Source organism: Phodopus roborovskii, unplaced genomic scaffold (assembly GCF_943737965.1).
Source record: "Phodopus roborovskii unplaced genomic scaffold, PHOROB, whole genome shotgun sequence".
NCBI lineage: Eukaryota > Metazoa > Chordata > Mammalia > Rodentia > Cricetidae > Phodopus > Phodopus roborovskii.
Genome location: NW_026126541.1, coordinates 30,247,436 through 30,271,085, shown reverse-complemented (window position 1 = coordinate 30,271,085; position 23,650 = coordinate 30,247,436). Strand labels below are relative to the sequence as shown.

Here is a 23,650-nt window from a genome sequence, read left to right as displayed (position 1 = left end):
GCCAATATCCAGGCAGTATATAGCTATGTGGGAAATCCAAACAGACACACAGAGAGGGAAGGCGGGGTCAGGGAGATGCCAGAACAGTACCAGTAAACCATGGCTATGTGGCACAATATGCAATAATAGAAATGGGTCAATTTAACTGTGAGGTCTAGTCTGTAATATGCCAGAGCCATTGGCCAAAAAATTACAATTCATATTAAACGTGGTTATTCAGGAACTGGTGGGCAGGAGAGAAACATCCGTTTACACAGAATTGTTCCTCTTTCTAAAGACTAACTTATCCATGAAGTTCTGAGGAAGCCTGAGCACTTCAGAGATGTAATAACAATGAGTGAAACAAGGAAACAAAGACTATCAGCACAAGAGCAACATTTGCAGCCACCCTTCCTATATTCTGAAATGCAGATAGTAGGGTCTGCCATATGGAAGATTTGCCACACTATGCAATGAAAACACAGAATGAGGGAAGGCTACATATCGTTGTGTGTGTGGCTTCCTTCACACAATCATTGACAATGAATTTTAGTATACAAGTCCTAATTGAAGAAAATGATTTTTAGATATCCCCAAATATTTCAAAATGCATAGAAATTTCAGAAAGTTCTTATACCTACATTACTGTTCTAGAGAAAATATCAATAAAGTTGGGTGATTAAAGTTAAATTTAAACGGCATGTTATGCTATTTTTCATATCTCAAAAGTGAAATAAGAATTGCCTTTCAGAGTCAAGTCAGAAATATGAACTTTTCAAAAGAGCAACTACAAATTTCTATTCGTTTTTAAAAAATATTTATATGCCTGCACACGTCTGGTTGGAAGTGATAAGCATTGTCACTTGCTATTTTCAATATACAAACTGGGAAATGCATTTCAATGGCATATGGTGAACTAGCCTTTAACACAGCCACAGACTCACTCCAATAAGTAGGGTATATTTAAGAACAAAGAGTGGGAAATTGTGTTCAAATTGTTTTTAAAAAGAGGTGACAAAATATATATCCTTATTTTAAAGTTTCTATCTATAATTTTCACCAAAATTATAGGCCTTCTGCAAATTGGCTAACATGTTTGTGTTTGCCAAGAAACCTCTCTTGAAAAAGGAATGAGTCAAAACACCTCCTCCAAAAACAAACATTACAACATCAAAAAGAATTGGTGTTCCAGAATACAAATCTTAAACAGTTCAAAGTTCAAATAGTTTTTAAAATAAATCTATAGATATTGTCAAAAATACTATAGCTTTTTTGAAAATTAATGTTATTATATTTCAGTGATCTTAATTTTAAATCTTTTAGTCATAGAAATATTAAGAAAAATAAAGAAATCACAACAAATTAACCCTAAATATAAAAAATAAATCAGTTTGGAAGTAAATTTATAATTCTTGCTCCAATGTCACATATCTACAACAGACCTAAGTTGTCACTGATCCAAGGACATCCCCCATTCATTCAGAAATCACCTTCTCAGAAAACAGTAACAAACATTTTCACTGATTTCCTCAAATTTGAACAGATGACGAAAACGCTCATTTCCCACGACTTACCAGTGTTCTAGTGATGTGCCTGGTAACAGTAAAAGCTCCAAGAAGCTGTGGGGCCATTCTGCTTGCCTCGGGGTTAGCAGCTTAGGGCTTCCTTACAGCTTCACTTTGGGCCCACCTACCTTACAATCTTACCAGTAAGTACACTGCAAATAGTGTAACACTACTTTTGGCATTAGTGACCACTTATCCACTTAGGGACCCCACCAGCCAGACAGTGGGCATGGTCGCTTCTGAGTCTGAGACACAAAGATGTGTATTACAAAATTTTTCCCTTTATATGTTCAAAAGCACTATTCATTACACCTTAGAAATACATGGTGGCTTGTTGTTAATTGGATACAAAAAGTGCAAACACCCAGTAAAGCAGTGCATTGTGGTTCTGTTTTGAGATACCCCACTGTGTAAAATAGACATTAAATGTTTAGAGTCGGAAGAAGCTTGAGAAAGGAAGGTTAAGAAGCAAAATAAATAAGTAAATAAATAAAACAAGCACTTAGAGGCAAGCAACACATGCGAAACAAGCAAGAGATTAGTGTACATGAAGAGGCAACTTACATGGCTGTTGAGAAGAGAGCTTCTGTGAGTGGACAGACCGTCAGACTTTTGCAGCGTCTCAATCGCCATTTCAATCTGATAATAGATGTCATTAAAAAAAAAAAAGGGCTCAAGACAAGATAGTAATAAAAGGCTGACCAGAGAATTTTTGATCGATTCTTAAAGTCTAATTCATTCTTCAATGATGGCTAATGAACAGCTATCACTAAATGTGTTTCCCCCAGCTTTCCCATCCCTAGAGAATTAAATATAATATGCACATTAATAATAAGCTCAGTTACAACAGTAAACCTTTCTGAACACTTTGTAATTATAATTAGTATGGAGATCCGAGGATCAGGAACCCTAGTAGACTCTTCTAATTAAAAGAAAATATTCTTTCCTTGCACAGTTCAAGATGTGGGATATTGGCCCCTCTCTATATAGCCTCACTCCTAAAGCATATTTAACATTTGTTCTATTCTGTCACAAAATAAAAATCATACATCAGAATCTGAGTTTAATAGCATTAGTAGTTTAATGCAAGTTACAAAAAGCCTTCATTATGCCTAAAAGCTAATAATTCTATACATCCCTCTTTAACTCTTGCATTAAAATTTGGAAGGGAAAGGTCAGTCAGGCAAGCATTCAAAGGTGACTATGGTCTCTACACTATATTTTAGGACATGATAATGAAGCAGAAATATTAGAATTAACAGCAGAAAAAAAAGAGTAGAAGAGAAAATAACTCAGAGCCAACAAAAAATGGACAAGAACAGAATTGTTTACATTTACTGTTTACATAACCAGCAAACCATGGACAATCACAAAAGTCTTCTTAAGCAACAGTTTCCAGGGACAAACCTGAGGCACTCTTGATGACCTAACATGTAAGACAACTGTCCTTCAGTTCAGGGAACTACTGCACATTCTATTGAGCCAGAGACTAAACAGCGTGCATTTAGGAACTAAGTTATAGTAATACTAGCTCATTAAAATATCATTATGCAATTTGGAAAACAAATTCCATTATTTTTAACACTATGAATGCATCAACAATTCAGTGTAATCAGTTATCAATTCATAAACATGTACAATTAAAGCCGGACAGTGGTGGCGCATGCCTTTAATCCCAGCACTTGGGAGGCAGAAGCAGGCGGATCTCTGAATGTTCAGACCAGACCGGTCTACAAAGCTACACAGAGAAATCCTGTCTTAAAAAAAAAAAAAAAGTGCAATAATTTATTTTAGAATTAGCTATTGAGCTGTTGTTGAGGTCATAATACCAGGCACAGTGGCTTTTAAATCATTCTCTTCACTGGTGGAGATGCTAACAGAATTAATATTAAACTTGAAAATAAACAGAAAAGGTGATATTGTATATGTTTTAAAAGATCACATTTTAGAATAGACAATGTAAGTGTAAGGAGTAAATATACATTTTCTTTTTTGCCAAAATACTAAACTAAGGAAGCTTAGTATTATATCTCATAAAAGGGATCAGTAAGTGTCCTTCTTTTCAAAGGGAAAGAGAGTATAAGACAGCTGGAAACATTCACATGATAATAAATCATTTTTAAGAAGAATTTGCTCAAAATTGTATTTTGCTAAAATACCTACAATTTCTTTAAAGTCTGAGGGTAAAAGTTTTGAGATGAGACTGTATTTTAATAATCAAAATTGTGATTTTTATAGGTTTAAATGAAAGAAAAAATCAGTAGAATGCTAACAGTTGAGTAACCCTAACCCTTACAAGGGTTTGTGAGACAGCAGCTTCAGTCAGATCGGCCTCTAATTGGTTTCTTTCTGTTTCTATTTGTATTAGTGATGTGGCTGCAAAGGTGCTGCCTGATTCCCAGCTGATGCCCTACCAAGCCTGCCTGCTTGCCTGCCTCTCTCCCTCCCTTCCTCCTTCCTTCCCTCCCTCCCTCCCTCCCTCCCTCCCTCCCTCCCTCCCTCCCTCCCTCCCTCCCTCCCTCCCTCTCATGTATGCTAAAGATTGCTCCTAGCCCTTCTACTGAACTATGTATATTCCCCTCAAACCATTTAACATGAAACTCTGGGAAAGGTGGTAACACGGCAAGAGGAATCGTAGCTCCAACTATATCCACCAGGGCAGATACACTGTCTAGGGGATGTTGGTCCATGTTAGTCCTTCAGAATACAACTTCCGAGTATATGATCAAAGCTGTAAAAACTGTATTTAAGAAGATTTATAAACCTGTACACATTTTTTCATTCTTTAAAATTTCCCTGAACTTAAAATGCATATTAAAAGAGATATACTCCCTTGTGAAAAAAAGTGAGAAAAGTGTATTCTAGGAAGCAAGAGCCGAAGTGAGTTAGGAAGCAAAACAGATGTGGGTGTGTTCATATTAGGGAAAGGAAAATGAATGCATCTTGTGGTACACACACACACACACACACACACACACACACACACACACACACACACACACACCCCACCACCACCACTAATAATAATAACAACAAAATTGAAACACAAAAATTAAAACAAGTTGTGTATTTTGCATCTGGAAAACAGGATACTTGAGGGCATGGAAGGGACTGGCCAGACCTCACCCATTCTAAGGTTCAAGAGTAGGGAAGTTTCAGTTCATTTGAAAGGCTTGAAGAGACAATGCCAGTGCCCCTTCCTGCATAGGACTTCCTGGAAGGAAGCTTGAGTTTATTCACCCCTCTGGGCATTCTGAAGCTACTGCAGCCAGAGTTCAAGAAACCCAGACTGGTATCAGACCTTGAAGTTTCCACATGATGCTAGTTTTAAAGGCATACAAGAACACAAGAGTCCCAAGGTCGTGGAGAATTCTATGCAAATTTCAATGGAGCATGGGAAGTCAGATAAATGTGTAATGGGGTCAGAATCCAAACTTTATGAAGCAAAGAGTATGAAGAAGATGAAATGGAGAAGCCCGAGAGTATGTCAGTGGAAGAAAGCTTCCAGTCTGTTAACTTAAAAAACAAACAAGCAAACAAGCAAGCAAGCAAACAAACAAACAAACAAACGGGCAGTGTGGGCAAACAGCAAGGCTGTAGAGTCAAGGCTATGCAGGTGCTTTGGAGCTTACATCACCATACAAAGGATGAAGATGATGGACACGGGAGCTACCGGATTTGATGCTTGCCATGCTGGGTTTTAGATTTGTTTTGGTCCTAAACCTATCTTTTGTGCTCTCATTTGTGCAACTGCATGCAGGAAGCAGTACATGTTTTAACTTCAGAGGTGGCTCCCAGCAAAGAGTTTGCCTTCAGCCTCAGAGACCTTAGAACTTAGTTCTTAGAGTATCTTAGAACTATTAGCTTTGGGGACTTTTGTGGATAGAATAAATGCATTTCACATTATGAGGTAGTCGTGGACTTTTGAGAAACAGTGCAGAATGTAATAATTTGAATATGAACTGTCCCCAGAAGCTTATGTGTTGAATTCTTGGTTGTTAGCTACTGGAACTATTTTGAAAAGGGGTGAAAATGTAAAGGGGTAGATTGCAGGGGAAGAAGGAAACTGAATGTTAATTCCTGAAAAGTGCTAAGTGGTTTGGATTGTCTATTCTTTCTGCTTCCTGGCCATCATGAGGTAATTTACTCAGCCATAAGCTCCTGGCATCAGGGGCTCAGGTGACCACAGGCTTAAACTGTGGGTTATAATCAGTTTCCCATTTTCTTTCTCTTCTCCTTTCAAATGTTTGTCATAGCAACAAGAATTTGACTTATACAGTCACAAGTGTAGTAAAAATGACCATGTGGCAATAAGTATACTTATACAAGGTTCTTTTAGTTCAATAAAAAAGCAGCAATGAACTCTTTAAGGTGGAAAATGCATTCAAAAATATATCAAATGTACAAAATGTTGTAGTAAATTAGACCAGTAAGTGAATATTATGTGATTTCTCTGGAATTGGAATTTGACAATCAGAAGAAGTAAGGGAGATAAAGTACTTTCCCTCCAGGAGAAATAAAAATAAATTCAGCATTTCTCCTACTAAGATTCAACAACACATCAAGGAAGAACTAGGAGTGGACATAGTACAATCTAATGAGAGAGAGAGAGAGAGAGAGAGACAGACAGACAGAGAGAGAGAGAGACAGAGAGAGAGAGAGAGAGAGAGAGAGAGAGCGCAAAACAAACATGCAGCTCAAAACTCAGGCTGAAAACATTTTCATCATCAAAAATACACTGACTTCCTGGAGTCCCGAATAAGGTGGCAGCCTCCCAGCATGCAGTGTCACACTATGTTACTTCCAATAGCAACAACAAATCACTACCCCAAAGGGGACTGCAGAGAAAGTCCCACCCAGGTCCTGAGTGAAAGGCCAGAGTGGAGGGGGGGGGGGGGCTATGATGCTTGGATGTTATGAAAAAACTGCATTTTACTCTTTGTTCATGCTCAAAGGAGAGATGGATAATGTCTTTTCTAAAATAGTGCATAGTGTCAATGAAATGGAAGTAATGTTTCACTCAAACTATTCTTTGACAATCACCGCTCTCACTGCCTTTTAACAAAGAAGAATGCCTCTAATGGCATTGCTTCTTATTTTGCTGAGCTCCTTCCATACCTAAGTGTTCTCTCTACTCAGTGGTTGCGAAGGTTAGAGGAGATCAGAGCGCCCTGAGAAGATTGGAGGCAAATCCTCATTTGTAGAATGAATGGACAGACAGAATGGGGTGCTACAAAGAGGTTCTCTGTTACTATTGTTGGAGAACCCTGCTATTAAGGTTTTGTACCACCATGTCCAGATAGCTCTCTGAGCTCAATGCGAAATGGAGAGGCCCCTTCCTCAGCGGGCTTCCTCTTTTTCCTCTAACCTTCTTGGAGAGTGTCTCTATGCTTGGATGCCTGACCCTATGTGGAGGATGACCCTGCACAGAGCTCCCTGCTAACACTATTTGACAAGCCTCACTCCTCCCTCCATATGATAATTAGGTACTTTGTCATGACCAGTCAGCCCTTCCCACCCATAACTCTAAGAACCATATACACCTTACCCCTGGGAGGATAAAATAAGCTATTTCTTTGAAACTGACTCTCGGCAGTGTTTTTCCTTATCCTCAAGGCAATCCAAACCCTGCTCACTGCTTCTGCTCTCTTTGTCCTCTTAGGGCAGTATCGATGACCCCTCAGGAAAATAAGACTCACAACTATATTCTAGAGAATATAAAAAGTCTTCAGTTCCTTCTATAAATCGTCAGTAAAAGGGGGCTGGACAGCTAGCCCAGCAGGTAAGTACACAACCTGCTCTTGCAGAAGATTTGAGTTCAGTTCCCAGAACTCACACCAGACAGCTCATGATCATCCAAAACTCTGTTTCCCAGGGATCTGATGCCCTCTTCTGACAAGCAAAGAGCTCATACACAAAATAATCAAATAAATAACTAAAAATGTTCTGGAAAATCTACTCTAATGCTTCCAGTATAAGTAACTGAGAGGCTAGAACAGAGTGCTTATTTTGGAGCAATCATAATGCCAAGAGGGTAAGCATCCACTTGAGAACAAAACTGAAGAGATGGTAAGTGTTTTATATAAGTCACACAGGACAAAAAAGAGGATCCCTCTGATATTTATTTACATACACATTCATGTGCATCTGTGTATGGGATAACATGTACATGAACAAATGAATGAACAGTTATAGCACCTTATTTATGGTTATCTTATTTATAAGTCATGGTATTTCAGCCTTTTTTTTTTCATTTGATTTTCACAACCACCTCATAGAATAGGATAGACATATTTTCATATTAGATAGGCATATTTCCATGGTCTACTTGCATATAAGAAAACTGAAGTTCTCTGGAACTGAAGGATTGTCTTGAGATTGAATGGGCCTCGAGTTTGATTGGAATACAAGAGATATCCCTTTAAATTCAAACTAATTTTCTTTATATTTGTGAATTTATGTTGCTTGTCATCTTGACAGGATCTAAAAACCAATTAGAAGACAAACCTCTGGGCATGCCTATAGGGAATTATCTAGATCAGGCTAGCCTCTGGGCTTGCCTATAGGGAATTATCTAGATCAGGGTAGTCTCTGGGCTTGCCTTTGAGGGATCACCTAGGTCAGATAATGGATGTTGGAAGACAATCTGCAACCATGAAGAGCATCTCATGGGTTGAGGTCACAGACTGAATAAAAATGAGAAAGTGGGTCCAGTGTGGGTGTTCATTGCCCTTTGCTTGCTGACTATGGATGCAAGGCAATCAGCTAACTCAAGGTGCTGCCACTATAAATGCCCTGACTTGACAGACAGACTGTGAGTCTAAGTAAAGCCCTCCTTCCTTGAGCTGCCTTTTAAGCTCTCAAATGCTGTAAGTAAAGCTGAATGTACTATCTGATGGGAGCCGGAAGATAAGAATGCTTGAGATAGAAAGATGGGCTGGAGAGATGGCTCAGTGGTTAACAGCACTGGCTTTTCCCACATCGTAGCTCACAATTGTCTATAACTCCAGTTTCAGGGAATCTAACACCATCACAAGCAAAACAGCAGTGCACATAAAACTAAGTGGGAATAGGGGAGCCCTGGGTCATGAGATTTCAGAGGGAAGGAAGAACTGCATTGGGAACTAGAGTAGAGGCCACTCAGGTTATATGCTGAAAAAGAATCTGACTTTATTCTGCTTTAGTACAAAAACTTCAGCAGAGCTAAATTTAAAATTAGTGGCTAACATATTTCGTGTAAAAAATTTTAAGGCAGGATAGAATTCAGTTTGAAGTATGGTAATTATTCACCATACTCACCTAACCTGACAGGGAGAAAGAGCTACAGGGGTTGAAGAGATGGCTTAAAGTACAGCTTGCCCTTGCAGAGGATCTGAGTTCAGTTCCCAGAGCCCACAGCAGGCAGCTTAAAACCATTAAGTAAGGGGGGATCTGACTTCTCTGGCCTCTGTGGGAACCAGAGCTCAAGTGTATACACACCCACACAAAAACACCTACTATATACACATAATCAAAAGTAGAAAAAAAATCTTTAAAAAAAAGCAACAAGAGGGGCAGAGATATATTTTTAAATGTGCAGTTTGCTAAGGAAGAGCTCACACTAATTTAAAATTGCAGCCAAGGCATGTGCTAAAAAAGAGGCTATAATGTTAAAGAAAATAGGCACTGAGCATTGGGGCAGTAGCAGAGGTAACCTGAGGATAAGACCCCACCAAACAAAGGTTAGAACTTGTGAAAATGCAATTGTATTTGATAAGAGCAACACTAAACTCAGAATGCCATTGAAGGAGCTCCCTAAGCCACTGCCTAGGGAAGTGTTCCCGTAGGGTGAGCACACAGGCAGATACAATTGTGTAGGTTCCATACAAAGTCAGGAGCAGAACACAGAAGCATCTTCCACATGATAGTGTTTTTTTCTGGCACAGAAGAGAGGCCCCCAAGAAAGCACTAGGTAAATATGGTAAGCATGTAGGAGTAGAGATTAAATTGCAATGAACAATCAGAATACTGGAGGTGCCAGCACCAGGAAATGTCTGCTAAGAAAAGCTGCATGCAGAGTAGAAGATGCCCAACAGGGTGTTTAAAGAGAGTAAATAGAGTGAAAAGCAAGCATGGCTCACTGCATGTGATATAGACATCACTTCAAGGAGCTTAGATTCCAGTCATATGTGTACCCATACTGGCACAAAGACAGTCATGTATGAGTGCATCTGATGTGCACTTATCCTGGATAACAGTGTAAGAGCATGTCTCGTAGAATCTGAAGTTTCAAATGCCTTGCATGAAGTGGTTAAACCATCATCAGGTCAGGTCAAATGACCAAGTATCTTCTAAAGATCCAGGTTGAGTAGGTTTCTCCCCCAGCCCCCCCCCCCCAGCCCCAAGAGGCCTTAGCAACGCACAAAGGACTACCTATTGTCTTGACCAAGGAAACTAAGGTGCTGGTTACGGTATTGCTACTAAAACCATAACTTTAGGGAAAATGTTAATCAATATGTAATGTTGATACAATATGAAAAAGAAGCCTAACTGAGAGGCATTCAAAATAGGCCACTGATTTAACTCTTTAAAGAAACAACAACAACAACAAACAAACAAAAACAAACAAACAAACAAAAAAACAACAACCTGAAAATGTCCAGAACACATTTAGCCAGTTCTACTTTACATCTTGGTTCAGAAATAGTCAAGGATGTCATGCTGGCCATTACAGCCTATAAAATTTATGAACACATGTTGCAGTGGTTTGAATATGTGTGGCCCCCAAAGACTCATGTGTTTGGATACCTGGCCCATCTAGGGAGTGGCACTATCAAGAGCTGACTGAGTAGGTGTGACCAGGATGGAGGAAGTGTGTCACTGTGTGGAGGCAGGCTTTGAGGTCTCATATATGCTCAAGCCATGCGGAGTGTGTCTGTTCACCTCTGCCCCCTGCAGATCAAGATGTAGAACTCTCACTTCTTCCCTAAAATCATGTTTGATTGCAGCCACCCATTTGGATGATAACGCACTAAACCTCTGAACTATAAGCCAGACCCAATTAAATGTTTTCCTTTGTAAGTGTTATCATGCCATGGTGTTTCTTCACAACAATAGAAATCCCAAGACACATGTTAAACCTGAAGTGTGATATTCTTTTATTATTACCTGAAGTTCTTCTGAAAGTACTTAGGAGAAAAAGAAGAAGAAAGCATTTGGATCAGAAATGTATATAAATCAGATATGTTCTGATAAAAATTGGTAATTAAATTTAGATGGTGGGCTGGAACCAAACACTGTCTTTGTTGAGTATGACTACTCTGTGAACTTACAGCTTCACCATCTGTGAGGCTGATATAATAAGTTTATGATGACATGTCCACTAGAGAACCCTTTAGGATTCTGCTGGTTCAGCATTAAGTAATTGGGTATAAGATCAAGCTTATATTTGCAAATGGATCTAGGCTCTTCCAGTTTATTCTGAATAAAGAACATCTTCACTATTGTATATAGTCTATATAATTACTGCAACAGCAGTGATTACTATAATTTGTTAGGACTGAAAATTCTGGGCCCCTTGCCAACAGTCACTAAGTCGGAGCTCTGGGAATGGGGTCCAGTGATGCTCCCTAGAGTACATACTCACATTTGAGGAACACTGCACTAAAATGCAATCAAAGGTTGTTTTTCCCCTTTGCCAGAGTCAGTGTCACTGGTTACCGAAGCAGCACAAACAGGCAAGTACTCTATTTAAAGAGACTCTGAGGTCTAAGTAATCATTTGCTTCTGTGCTTCCTAAGGCAACTTTGAACTTACATTAGCAAAATTACTAGAAGATAACCATAATTTTGATGACTCAAAAATTAATCGAATAAAAATTTTAAAAAGTTAATATTCTAATTTTAAAATGATATAATAAGAGGATAAAAGTAACCAAAAATACTTTCAAAAATGTAGTCTGAGATTATTAGTTATGGATTTCAACTCTAGCCTTAAAGGACAGGTCTTCAGTGATGGAGCTAGTTCCACTGACAAATTCTTTGGAAACACAGTACCAGGTCATTAAAAATCACTGTTGAAGAGAGCAGCTAAAAATAGTTCAGTGGTTCATGGAGAGAAGCTGGTAGGATTGCTCAGTGGTAGAGCATAGTTTATCACGCATGTGACTTAGTACACTTCAGAACACACACATATATGTTTCTGTGAAATGTTACAAATATGGAATAAGAGGCCAATTCAAACTCAAGTACATGACTACAAATATATAACATTTATTGTTAATGCAAAATCCTGTATACAAATAGTTTTTTAAGTTTTTAATTAATTTTAGACCTCATTTCATTCTCAAAACTTCCAACAGTCTAATCAAGGAAGACTATCTGAAACTAGGGACCAAGGTTTAATTTCAATGTAAATACCTCAGAGATAATCAGTTTTTAACTGTAAATTATAACTTAGCTCCCACTATATTTGTAGCACTGCTTACATCTAGAGCTGTTGATTCCAGAGTTTGAAGCAACCTCACTAAATCTGTTAGTTTCATCTGATTCTCTGTAAAGTACCTGATAACATCATATCAACTCAAATTCTGATTTTTTAAATTTGCTTTTCTTGTTTATATTTGTTGCCATTTCCTTCATATAGCATGTTTCCTGTACTTTTGAAAAGCATATTAACGAAATCATATTATCTATGTGTGGTAGCACATGTACATAAATACCAAGCACCCAGGGCTTGGGAGCCAGAGGATCGATAGCCTACGGCCACCTTTGCTCTATAGTAAGTATAATAAGAGAGGAATGATCTCTTTCTTTCTTATAAGTCAAATGGAAAACTCACTAAATTAACACCAAAAAGTTTGAAAAAGGAATATGTAAAGTTATTTTTTAACAATTTGTGACTGTATTACAACTATCCTGAAAGTTATTTTTTAACAATTTGTGACTGTATTACAACTATCCTGGCCTATGAAATTTCCTGTGGATGATAAACACAACTATAGCTATGTACACAGCAAGGGCGTTGCATGCCATGTTATGGAAGCTGAACTCATAAACACAAAGATCCCACTCTCATAAATGTAAGAAAGCCACCTATATACCAATATGAAAAAGTCCTCTAGGCCATTGTTAGAGGCAAAAAGAGAAAAATATTTTTGTTATTATTTGTGTGAAAAAAATGATGAACTATTCTGCTTGTATATTTATTGGGATATTTCTAGAATGAAGTTAAAGACTTGGTAGCACTGGCTGCTTCTGAAAGGACAAGAGAGGTTGGGGCAAGAGGCCATTTGACCTTTTAAATTAAGGATGGATGGATAGTTCATATAGAAATTAACAGAAAATTGCAAGTAAAACAAATGGCCATTGCTACAACAGTGTTCTAAGCAGCTAAAAATACTTATTCTTTTAGAAAGAGCATGTTTTACACTGGATTCATGAACATTTAAATCACAAGAAAAAGAAATAACACCTACAATTCTAAAATGAATCAGATCTCTCTACCTTATATAAATTAATCTAAGTTTTATTCATACAATGTAGACAGCTACTGAAGGTTCCTCCAAATAGTTAAGGTATATTAATTTTTACATCAATTAGAAGATATATATGATAGTACATTAGACATAGTTTCCTTATTCTTTTTGGCAGAATCTAATTTTACCAAAAGGTTATATATATATATACATATATATATATATATATATATATATAGAGAGAGAGAGAGAGAGAGTTATTATTATGTAAAGATTCAAAACTAATTTTATATTAAAGTCTTAAAATGCCTAATGCAATACTATTTAGTTATAAAGAACAAAAACAATAAATGAATACAAATATAATTACTTAATAGAGGAAAGAGTAAAGTTTCTTAAATCATATTGCCATTTACTATCTGGAAAAATATAAGATATAATATGCTATTATGAGCACAAAAACATCATTGCATTCACAAGTTTTTACTCTACAAATGAAAATTATTTAGTTTTCAAGGTTGTAGAGTTCTACAAATGAAGATGCTACAAAAAAAATTTTCATGTAAAATGAAGGGAAGATAGTGCCACAGTCAGAGTGAAGGATAGTGATGAGTCCAGATTAATGACAATAACCAACTCCCATACTTCATGAAATAGCAACAATAGATGCCTCATTTCAACTGAGTAAAATCTAAAACACATTACAACTTAGCTGAAGTCATATCTAATGGTGAGCCAACAAAATTGTTAATATTTCTGAAAATTCTTACTTTTAGCAGAAAATTTTTATTTATAATTTTTATAATGTATGTACATATAGATATACACATATATAACTTATAAACATATGTGTTTTTAATGACCACATGATATACTAAGTAAAAGGAACAGTAATATTGCCATCAAATAGGAATAGTTTATACCATAATATATCCGTAATATAAAATCCATTACCATTCTAACAAGCCAAATATGAAATATTAAATCATGCTAATAAATCTTTTTTTCATTTAAAGTTGTAAAGGTAAATTATACTTGAAATAAAAATTTTACTAATAATCCAGATTGACTGTAATAGGGCAAAGATGATTCCAATAAGCATGTTTTAGGCTAGGCAGCAAAGTATTCCAGGAGATAATCTTTGATTTTTTTCTCCACTGTGATTTTTATGTAAAATCATCAACCTTCTTCAACAGCATGCCATAAGAAGTTATTTTCACATTAAACTTTCCCTAGGACATGGTGTTATTCCTAATAATTTTAAGTGAGAATATTTTTGTACAGACACAATGGATTGTATAAGAGCATCATCTATGAAGCTATTCTGAGGTCCAAGGTAGGAGACTGCTAGCCAGGCAGTGAGTTATGGTGTCCAGTTGTCTTCCCAAGTATCTTAACTCATTTACTATCAAATGATGATGATCTTGCACTGACTTCTCTAGTTGACTATGGTTGTCCCTTGTTTTCCATGAATGTGCATCATATGTCCATATGCCGCTTATTTAAGATATGGTATTAGTTGTACACGACCTATCAGAACACTTTTGTGTATTTTCCTTTTTAAAAAAAAAACAAGGTGTGTGTGTGTGTGTGTGTGTGTGTGTGTGTGTGTGTGTGTGTGTGTGTCCTGAAGATTGAATGAATGAAGGTTTGATCTGATGTACCTTTACCCACTGAGTTATCTTGCATGCCAGACTGTTTATATCAACTCTGGGTTATTTATAAAATCTAACACAACATAAATATGCTATGAAAATAGTTAACGTACTATGTCATTTGGGGGAGAATGGCAAGCAAAAAGTTTGTACATGTACCCCATTTTTCCCCAAGTATTTTCTGTGAGGTTGGTTGAATCCATTGAGGAGAGAACTGTGGGTAAGGAGAGGTGACTGTTTCCTGCACTTAGGCATTTTATGGCTGAGACACTAGCTATTATTATCATCAGTTATATTAGCTATGTTACACATTAGAGGAACAAGATCAGTTGGAGAACCTGAACTTCAATGGCATACAGCATATGGCCTAGTGTGGAAAGACATGCTGCCAGACACTGTGTTCACAGATATGCCTTAGGTGCTACGGCGACTGAAAAAGAAATATGACAACAAGAAGCACCTACTGTAAGCATACTGATTTCTAGTCATCAAAACAATGAACAAATGTATTGGTTTTCAGCGTTTGGCAAGAGGAGAATAGTAGAGAAAGTTCCAGGGGTAAATAACACTTAAATTTGCTATAATAAAATGAAACTGTAAAGTGATAAGAGAAATCACACTGTGACTTGAGCTAATATGTTCAGAATTATTGAGGTGGGATGTAAGTCAAATATACAGCTAGGTAATAAAACATAGTAAACACTGGCAGATGTATATAGATAGGTTTACATAGCTTAAAACTATCTCATATTCTCGGTGCAGCCCCAAATACATAAAATTTCTCTTCTTAGTTAACTTTTATATGTTTTTGGCTAAAAAGTTAGTACTAGTGTAAAAAGAAAACCATGGCCTAAAACACAACAGGCTTATCATGCCTGAGAAGTCAATATTTAAGTACAAATCTATACCTATAATAATTAGTATTTTAAAAGTAGTTGCAACTATTCTTAATTGCTATACCTCAGTTATTTATGGGTTTATTTGATAAACTGATATAATAAATTAGTCCAGAGTTGTACAGTGGAAGCTCCAGGAGTAATGTTATCTTGCACACATATTATAGGAAAATAATGGCACCCACTGGTTTAAAAAATCTACAAAATTAAAAATTTTAATTTCTATAACTATACATTTTAACGATTTGAAATATAATGTTTAGTTAATTTACAAGTAGAGCTTGCAAATTAAATAAACACTGGAGATAGCTAGATAGCTAGAATTGTCATGAAGGCAAATAGGAATGGCTCCAAGAGAAGTCAGAAAGGATAAGGTCTCAAGGAAGGCATATCAGCATGAGCGAGTGGGTGAAGCAAAAATGAGAGGGCACACAAGGCCTTGAGAACTAGCAGACACTTTCCCTACAACTGGAAATGGCATTTGACATATATCGTAGGAGGCATGTTCTAAACTACCAGTACCATATTCCTTTTGTAACAAGTATAAGCTTACTGTTTTGTCTATATCTCATGATTCTTTTGTAATTGTCAAGATTTTAAAGCTAGGAGGAAATCAAAAGATTATTTAGTAGAACACCTTGTTTTGTTGATAGAATAACACAGGTAGAGAGGATATGGCTGATTTGTAATCTGTATAAACATCCGCATGGCTGAAAAATTTAGAAGTGTAAGATTAGTAAAAGCAAGAGCCAATACATATAAAAAGCATTTCAAAAATACGTACAAAAATGCAAAAAAAAAAAAAAATTCCACTCAGAAAAAAAATTGCACTCAGAACAGCTGTTCTGAAGTTAGAAAAATGCTGAATTACACAAAAATAGAGCGTTTAAAATTTGATTAGGGAAAGGTCAGTAGTAACGATGAAAGCATGGACAAATCACAAGCACACAAGTGTAATACAAAGTGTATAGAACAGCCTGAAGAAAATCCAAAAACTGAAAAGTATAAGCCTCGTACTGCTATCATTTCCTCCCCATTCACCACTCCCTCATTTCATTTCAAGAACAAAGGACATGGTAAAATAATGAGAAAAGTGTGCATACACTTAATTCAAATCCCCAGCACTAGGTTCCCATATCATGGCAGGGTTAGGGGTAGAACTCAGGAGCTTGAACATGCTAAGCACTGTCCCGATACTACTGTGGTACAACCCAGCTCCATTCCATTTGAATCAAGTAAGAAGTCAATTCCATTGCTATTTTGCCTTAGGTGATCATTTTCCCTTTTATACACAGTTGACTTTACATTTGATGACATCAAATGGCATATAACTTCCTATATTTCTGAAACCATTTCAACAAATTAATTCTCTCACACTGACATGTCATCCTTCTGTGTCAAAATGCATATTTAAATTTAAGTGCTTAAAAGTACTATAGGAAAATGTGTCTTCATTCTACCATTTGCTCATAGCACCCACACAAGTGTCTCACATATGAATCACCTGTTACCACTGCTTTCTGGAGTCTTCCTTTGGTAAGGGCAATGTGACTCTGACAAATGCATTGTAGCACATGACAACACATCTTCTGACAGGGTCACACAACATAGCCCAGTCTGGCCACAAACTCACCATCCTCCTGCTCCTGCCTCTCATGAGCTAGGATGACAGACATGAGGTCCACATAACTATTTTAAAAATTTAAATACTAGTAATATAAATATGATAAAACAAATACATGTGGCTCTTTCTATTGCAAAACCAAATCAGTTTATAAATGTGTTAAATAAAATATAGTACAGATGGTATATAATTCAGGCTGGCCTTGAATTCACAACAATCCTTCTGCTTCAATCTCTGTGTGCTAAGATACTAGGCATGAGCCCACAAATACAACAGAGTCAGTGTTTACAGTAGAAAAAATCACTTCTCTAAATCTAGCTTTCTATTATGGATAAAGACTTTCTACCTACTGAATTAGGGCATGCTACCTGTTCCATACTCTAAAGTGACGGGATACGAAAACTGCTTAACACAATTTCCTCTACTTGAGTCTATATGATTTATTTCCCTCCATAGAGGAAAACAGTACAATACAAGCCACAGAAGCTAATGTAAATAATAAGTCAAACACTTACTGTTGCTGGAGAGGCCCGGGTTGTGTGTGTCACTGAGTGACCAGAATTCTCCATTGAATTGCCAATCAGATAGGTTCCTCCAGAGCTGCTGATGAGCTGTCCTCCTGTGACGCCCATCTGAATACCACCAGTACCCACCATACTGTGGGAGGACACCACGGTTGTCACCTGTGCTGAACTTCCTTGAGTATCAAAGTAATTTCCTCCAGTGTTTTGGCTGTACATCTGTGTTTCTGTATAAGGGTAAGTTGTTGTTCGGCTTTAGAAGGAAAAAGAAAAGAAAAGGAGAGATTTACTAGCTTGTTTAAATCACTATTGTTCTCTTTAATACAAATGTTTTTAAAAACACATTATTAATGTCCAGCCTTTGAAACCACTTAAATTTTGTATTTTTCTGTGAAATATTATTCCCATCGACAAAGGGATTGATTTCCTCTCCAAATGACAATGTCTTTAAGGAGAACCTTAACTTGTTCCTCTAATGTAGAGTATTTAATCTCTATAGGAGCTCATATCCAATTCATCAACAGGTCAGTTTGCTGCAAGAAATCTGTTCACAAAGTCTTTCCTTATATTTAAATGCTCATGTATATGCTACTGTGAGGAAAGCTGAGATCTGTCATTACCAGGGACCACTTCCCATCCATGGATAACTAGCGATTATTTTTCATTTCTGAAGATGCTTCTGTGGATTCCTTCCTCAAGACCAAAAAGGTCTTGAGGTAAAACATGACTTGTGTCTGTGTAGTAGGTCTTCCCTTCATTGATGACTGTGGTAGCTCCTCACACACTCACTTTCCACCTCCCCAAAATCTGGTCAAGCTTCTGCCTTTAGCCTTTCAGTGAAGTGGCTTTTAATAAGGTCACTTGTGACCAAATGTAAATACCAGGCTAAAAGGCTTCTTCAAGCCCTTGTCTCTTTTTGACCTATTTGCAGAATGACACTGCTGACCACTCCGTGTTGCCCTTTTCTTCTTTGTCTGTTCTGATTCCGTTTATCTGATTTTTCATTTTCAGTTGATGGCATCGTACATTACAGAATACTTTTATTTTTTTTTTAATGTGTAAAGTTCACAAGAAGTTACAGGACTACAGAAAAATAAAATATGCACATTCACAAACATTGCTTACATCTTTAAAATTTCAAAGGGTAAACATCTGTCTGCAGGGCTTGCTGTTCTCTAACTTCAGCCCCACATGTAACCAAGCCTGGCATTTGGGTATCAAGTAGCCTGGTACTTTACTTTCCCTGGCATTTCCTCTCCACTCTTCACGGTTATCCTACAACCCCCTTCTCTAATCTCCAGAGTGAATGGATCACTACAAGGGACAGTGTCTTCCAGACTAAACAGGACTGATGCACATAAACTCACAGAGACCGTGGCAGCACTGACAAAGGCTTTTACAAGTTCAAGCTAGATGGGGTTCCAGCAATGAGAAGGGCAAGCAGACACAGGCTTGCACCCCTAACCAAGAAGCTATCTTGCATCAGTAACTCTTGCAAAGGAAAATTTAGTCCTCTCCAATGGATCACTACTGGGCATATTAACAACACTTTGGGGTAGCCCCATGTCCATGAGTAGATGCCCAACACAAAAAGAATTCAGTGGTAATTCTTTAAACATTTTGCCACATATTGCTTTCTTTGTGCACTTTCTGTCTTTTAACCTTTTGCTTATATATTTTGGTATCTTTTTTTTTTTTTAACTTTCATGCGTTTCTTAGTTTTTGTTTGTTTAAAGAGAGAGACAAGAGAGAAAAGGTGTGGCATTGGGTTGGTGGGGAGATGGGGGGATAAGAGGAAAAAGGTGTGGCATTGGGTTGGTGTGGAGGTGGGGGGATCTGGGAGGAGTTGGGGGAGGGTAAAAGTGTGATCATAATATACTGTATGAAAATACTGTTTCAATAAAAACAGCACAAAAAAAGAGAGAATAGTTTTCAGAAAGTATTCCACACTAAAAAAAAAAATTTATACCCACCACGAATAACTACAAAAGATCCAAGTACAAATTCCAGTTTAAGCAATGATATAAACAATTATAGAACATTTAAAAAAAACTGAAAAATACCACTTACCACTTAAAATGTATGTAAGAGTCTTATCATTGCTATAATTTCCTTAATAAAGTAAAATTAGCCATGTTAATTTCACATTTTGATGAAAAGATAAAGATGCTTATGCCAATTTGTGTACACTGAATATATAGTAGCTCCATTTAACAATGAATAAAATAAGACAACTTGAGGTTGGCATTAAATACAGTCAAATGAGTCGTATAAATACATACAAGGTAATAAATGGTCCTGTTTCTCTTTTTGGAGTTCATCGAACTCATCCCAAGCCCTAAGTTATGTCACAAGGGAAAAATTTAAGATTCTATACACACCAATAACATCTATGTATAACTAAGAAGGAATTATCCTAAAAAACATAGTGAAGGGGGTTTGAAATTTTCTGCTGTGGTTTAAGATTGTATTACTTCAGCTTATTAGCACCATGCTACTCATCTTACTTAGAATGAGACCTTCAATGCTGAAGAAGGGCTGAGAATACCAACACAACACGTGTTGATTCCAGCAGTCCTATGAATGTGGACATTGTTCTAGAGCTTAACAAAAACATATATCAAAGGACTTAAGTCATTCCATCTTTCAGATGTGCTTTCTTCATATAATTCTTAATAAATATCAGTAATACACATGCACTGCAAATAAATATATGAAATTTATATGACCATTACATCAGTATGAAACTATGCCAGTGGAAAGCAAGTTACTTAAATGTTCCTATTTTCTTCCTATCTGAGCTTCAGTTTATTTGTCTGTAAAGGGGGGCACGGAAAAATGATGTCAATCTTACCAACTTTAACATTCTAGGAGGCTACATTTGAATGTCTTTCATCGTAGAAGAGATAGGAATTGTTTATATAGCCTTTTTTTAATTATGAAGAGACATCCAAGCTCTTTTCACACACCTTCAATTCTCTCTCCAAGGTTTCCTATGGAACCAATCATGCTTGGTAAGTGCAGCTTACCAAGCTCCTACATGTCTCAGGCTACAAAATCAGCAGTAGAAGAACAAATGAAGAAAGCATGCCCGCCCCTTAGTTACAGCGATTCCATGTAATCATTTCTTCTAAGGGAAGAGGGTTTTAGAGATAATAAGAAAACATAATTTCACCTGCAAATTCTGAAACTTAGCTGTGCCACTTGACAAGAAAAAGAATACTCTGAAGTGGTTTCTTATTAATCATTTGAAGTATATGGGAGAGGTAAGTGGAGGCCTTCAAAAAAATCTACCAACCGCATGGTTTTCAGGGATGACTTAGAAAATTGAGTCCCATTCTATTCACATGCTTATGGATTTTGAATAAATTACAAATGTCAAAAGTGTCATCTCCCAAAGTATAGTGTGTTGAAGTTTTAAAAATTACTGAGTTTCTTTCCTAGATGCTGACTTTCTTCAATAAAAAAAAAAAAAAAAAAAAAAAAAAAAAACTTTTGAAACTTTGTTAGGAACTGGGATCCTTTTAACATCTGGTACAAGGTTTTCATCTAGGCAACCACAGTATGCGATTAAAGGGACTCATATTTTGTGGAACATGGTTTGGAGAATTTGACATGAGTTGATGACGAATGTACTCTCAATCAAGAAGAGCTGAGAAGGTAGGTGTCAGTCCATGTACTGCACAGACACGAACACAGCCGACACCTTTGTCTCTTAACAACTGATCACCTCTAAACAAAGGACATATTTCACTTAATGGCTTACATAGAAAATCCCGTATAAAAAAAGACATCTGAATTTTGTCATACGAATGAGGGGGGAGGTAAAAATCAAAAGATGGTGTATGAAAAAGAAGAATAATTTTATTTTTTAAAAACGTGATGTCATACTAACCAAAAGATTGCAAATGCAATGGCCTCTCCTTGTGGTATGTGATATTCCTCAGCAAGTTTAACCATATAGTAACACAGACAACTAGAAAATCTAAGTTTTAAGAACTTGTACAAATAGAGATAACTAGGACCTAAATTTTGTGGAAATATCTTTGGGAGAACCATTCCAAGAAAATAAACAACTTATGCAACTTTTGTTCCTAAAGAACAAGAATAAAATAAGCAAGAGAAGAATGAATTGAGTTACCTTTTCCCTTGAGCAAAAAGTGATTCTGTGCCAATACCCAGCTCTGTAAAGTATTCTCAATTGTTCAATTGAATACATGCCTACTTACTAACCCACACTGTTAAGCCTGTTATGCTAGCAGTAATTGTCAATATTCACAGCAAGAACCAGGTAAACACTTTAGTTTCAGCAAATTATGATGATTACAGATTCTCATAAGTGATTACACACATCTGTGAGTGCTGTCATCACCTCTTGAGGGATACCCTGTGCATTATGTCTCCATGACATGAGAATGCTGGTAACACGGGGGTAGAAAACCAGACGAACTGAGAGTGTGCAGGTTATAGGGTCATACAGTGGATGCTTGAAAGTTCATGACAATGATCAGAGTCCCTCTCCCCTAGGAGGATCATTAGCAAAATGTGCTTATTATCACACAGAAGTGGGACTCTGAGGTCTAAGTCAGAGATCAAATACTAGCTGCTTATTAATTCAGTGTGATACAACAGAAGAATAGAGCTCATATTTTCCTAATACATATGGAAGTCTTCTGACTAAAAAGAGAGAATATAGGTATCCTAAGATGGGCATGTGATCACAGACTGTAGGCAGTCTAATGGCAGCAATATAAAGTTATAAAAAAGGTTCAAATAGCTTATGCTGAAAAAGTAATTATTTTGATGCCTGAGAAATAATATTCACAGTCATCTACTCACTATAATCTGAATATAATTCATAGCTATACTTTAGAACTCCTATTCAAAATGTATATTTTCCAGTAACGAGGGGTTTTAAAAGCACATCTCCTCTATCTTGACCAAGAGTATTCGCTGTGACATGATACTTGGAAGTGAAGATGCAATCTAGGCCCACACAGTCCAGATCCAAGCTAATTGGACTTTGCAGCAAGTGAACTCACGACCTAGACCTCATTAGCTATGATCTCATCAACTGAGCTGGTGGGCACAGAAAATATGTGTTGGCGCTGGACAGCTTCTGTGGAGTCATGTTTACACTTAAGAAATTCCCACAACTTTAGAGAATCAACTTCAGAGCTACTACTTTTCTAAGGCTATTTTTACAAGTGCATAAATTCATTCAACTCATACTTACTACATATATACAAGACAGGGTGAAATGGCCAACAAGGTAACTTAGCAGGTGCAGGCTTATGTCATCATACTTGATAACTGGGGTTCAATTCCGAAAGTCAACAGGGTAGAAGGAAAAATCTACTCCCAAAAGTTGTCTTTTTTTTTTTTTAAATTTCCACACACACACACTGTGGCATACTCACACACATATAAACAAACAAATGTGAAAGCCAAGTTAAAATGCAGAGGACAATGTGAAGAATTTAGGACAGAAAATTGTAAACAACGCATAACATTTAACAGCAATAATTAACGACTATAACAATTTCTCAGTTGAATCATAAAAGCACTACTGAGAAGCTACCTCCATTTCAAGCTCCAGGTCACCTTCTCCTAAGTGGTAAAGCTGACCTGTCTCCACTGCCTTAAACCAGGACAAATGAGGAACCGCCATGGCAGACTCTCTTAACATCTATCTCAAGTGCCCTTTTCCTTGGCGCCTGGCTTCTACCATACAGACCTGACTAGCATGAATCCCACTCTCAGCTTCTGTAACTAGCTATCATTAGCTGTCAGGAGCAATGACAGCTAACAACTAAGTAGCCTCTAGCGGCATCTATAAAGGTATTTTTTTTCTCTTTGGGAACAAAGTTCAAGTAAGAGGGACCTTTTTTTCATTTGGTATATATGCCAACAGTAGTTACATTTATAATAAAAATTCTAAAATTAAGCTACAGA

General features: G+C 36.9%; 1 protein-coding gene across 6 annotated transcripts in view; it reads right to left on the bottom strand.

Annotated features, from left to right (window-relative positions):
* Rfx3 (regulatory factor X3) overlaps positions 1 to 23,650 on the bottom strand; it is a 251,199-nt gene that overhangs the window by 74,227 nt on the left and 153,322 nt on the right. For 5 of the 6 annotated variants that reach the window (XM_051199662.1, XM_051199665.1, XM_051199666.1 and 2 more), the window contains 2 exons: positions 17,690 to 17,948; positions 2,109 to 2,183 (listed from right to left, as the gene is read on the bottom strand). In XM_051199662.1, coding sequence (XP_051055619.1) covers positions 2,109 to 2,183; positions 17,690 to 17,948 — 334 coding nt within the window. The remainder of the gene's footprint in view (positions 1 to 2,108; positions 2,184 to 17,689; positions 17,949 to 23,650) is intronic. The other variant, XM_051199664.1, reaches the window with a different exon arrangement.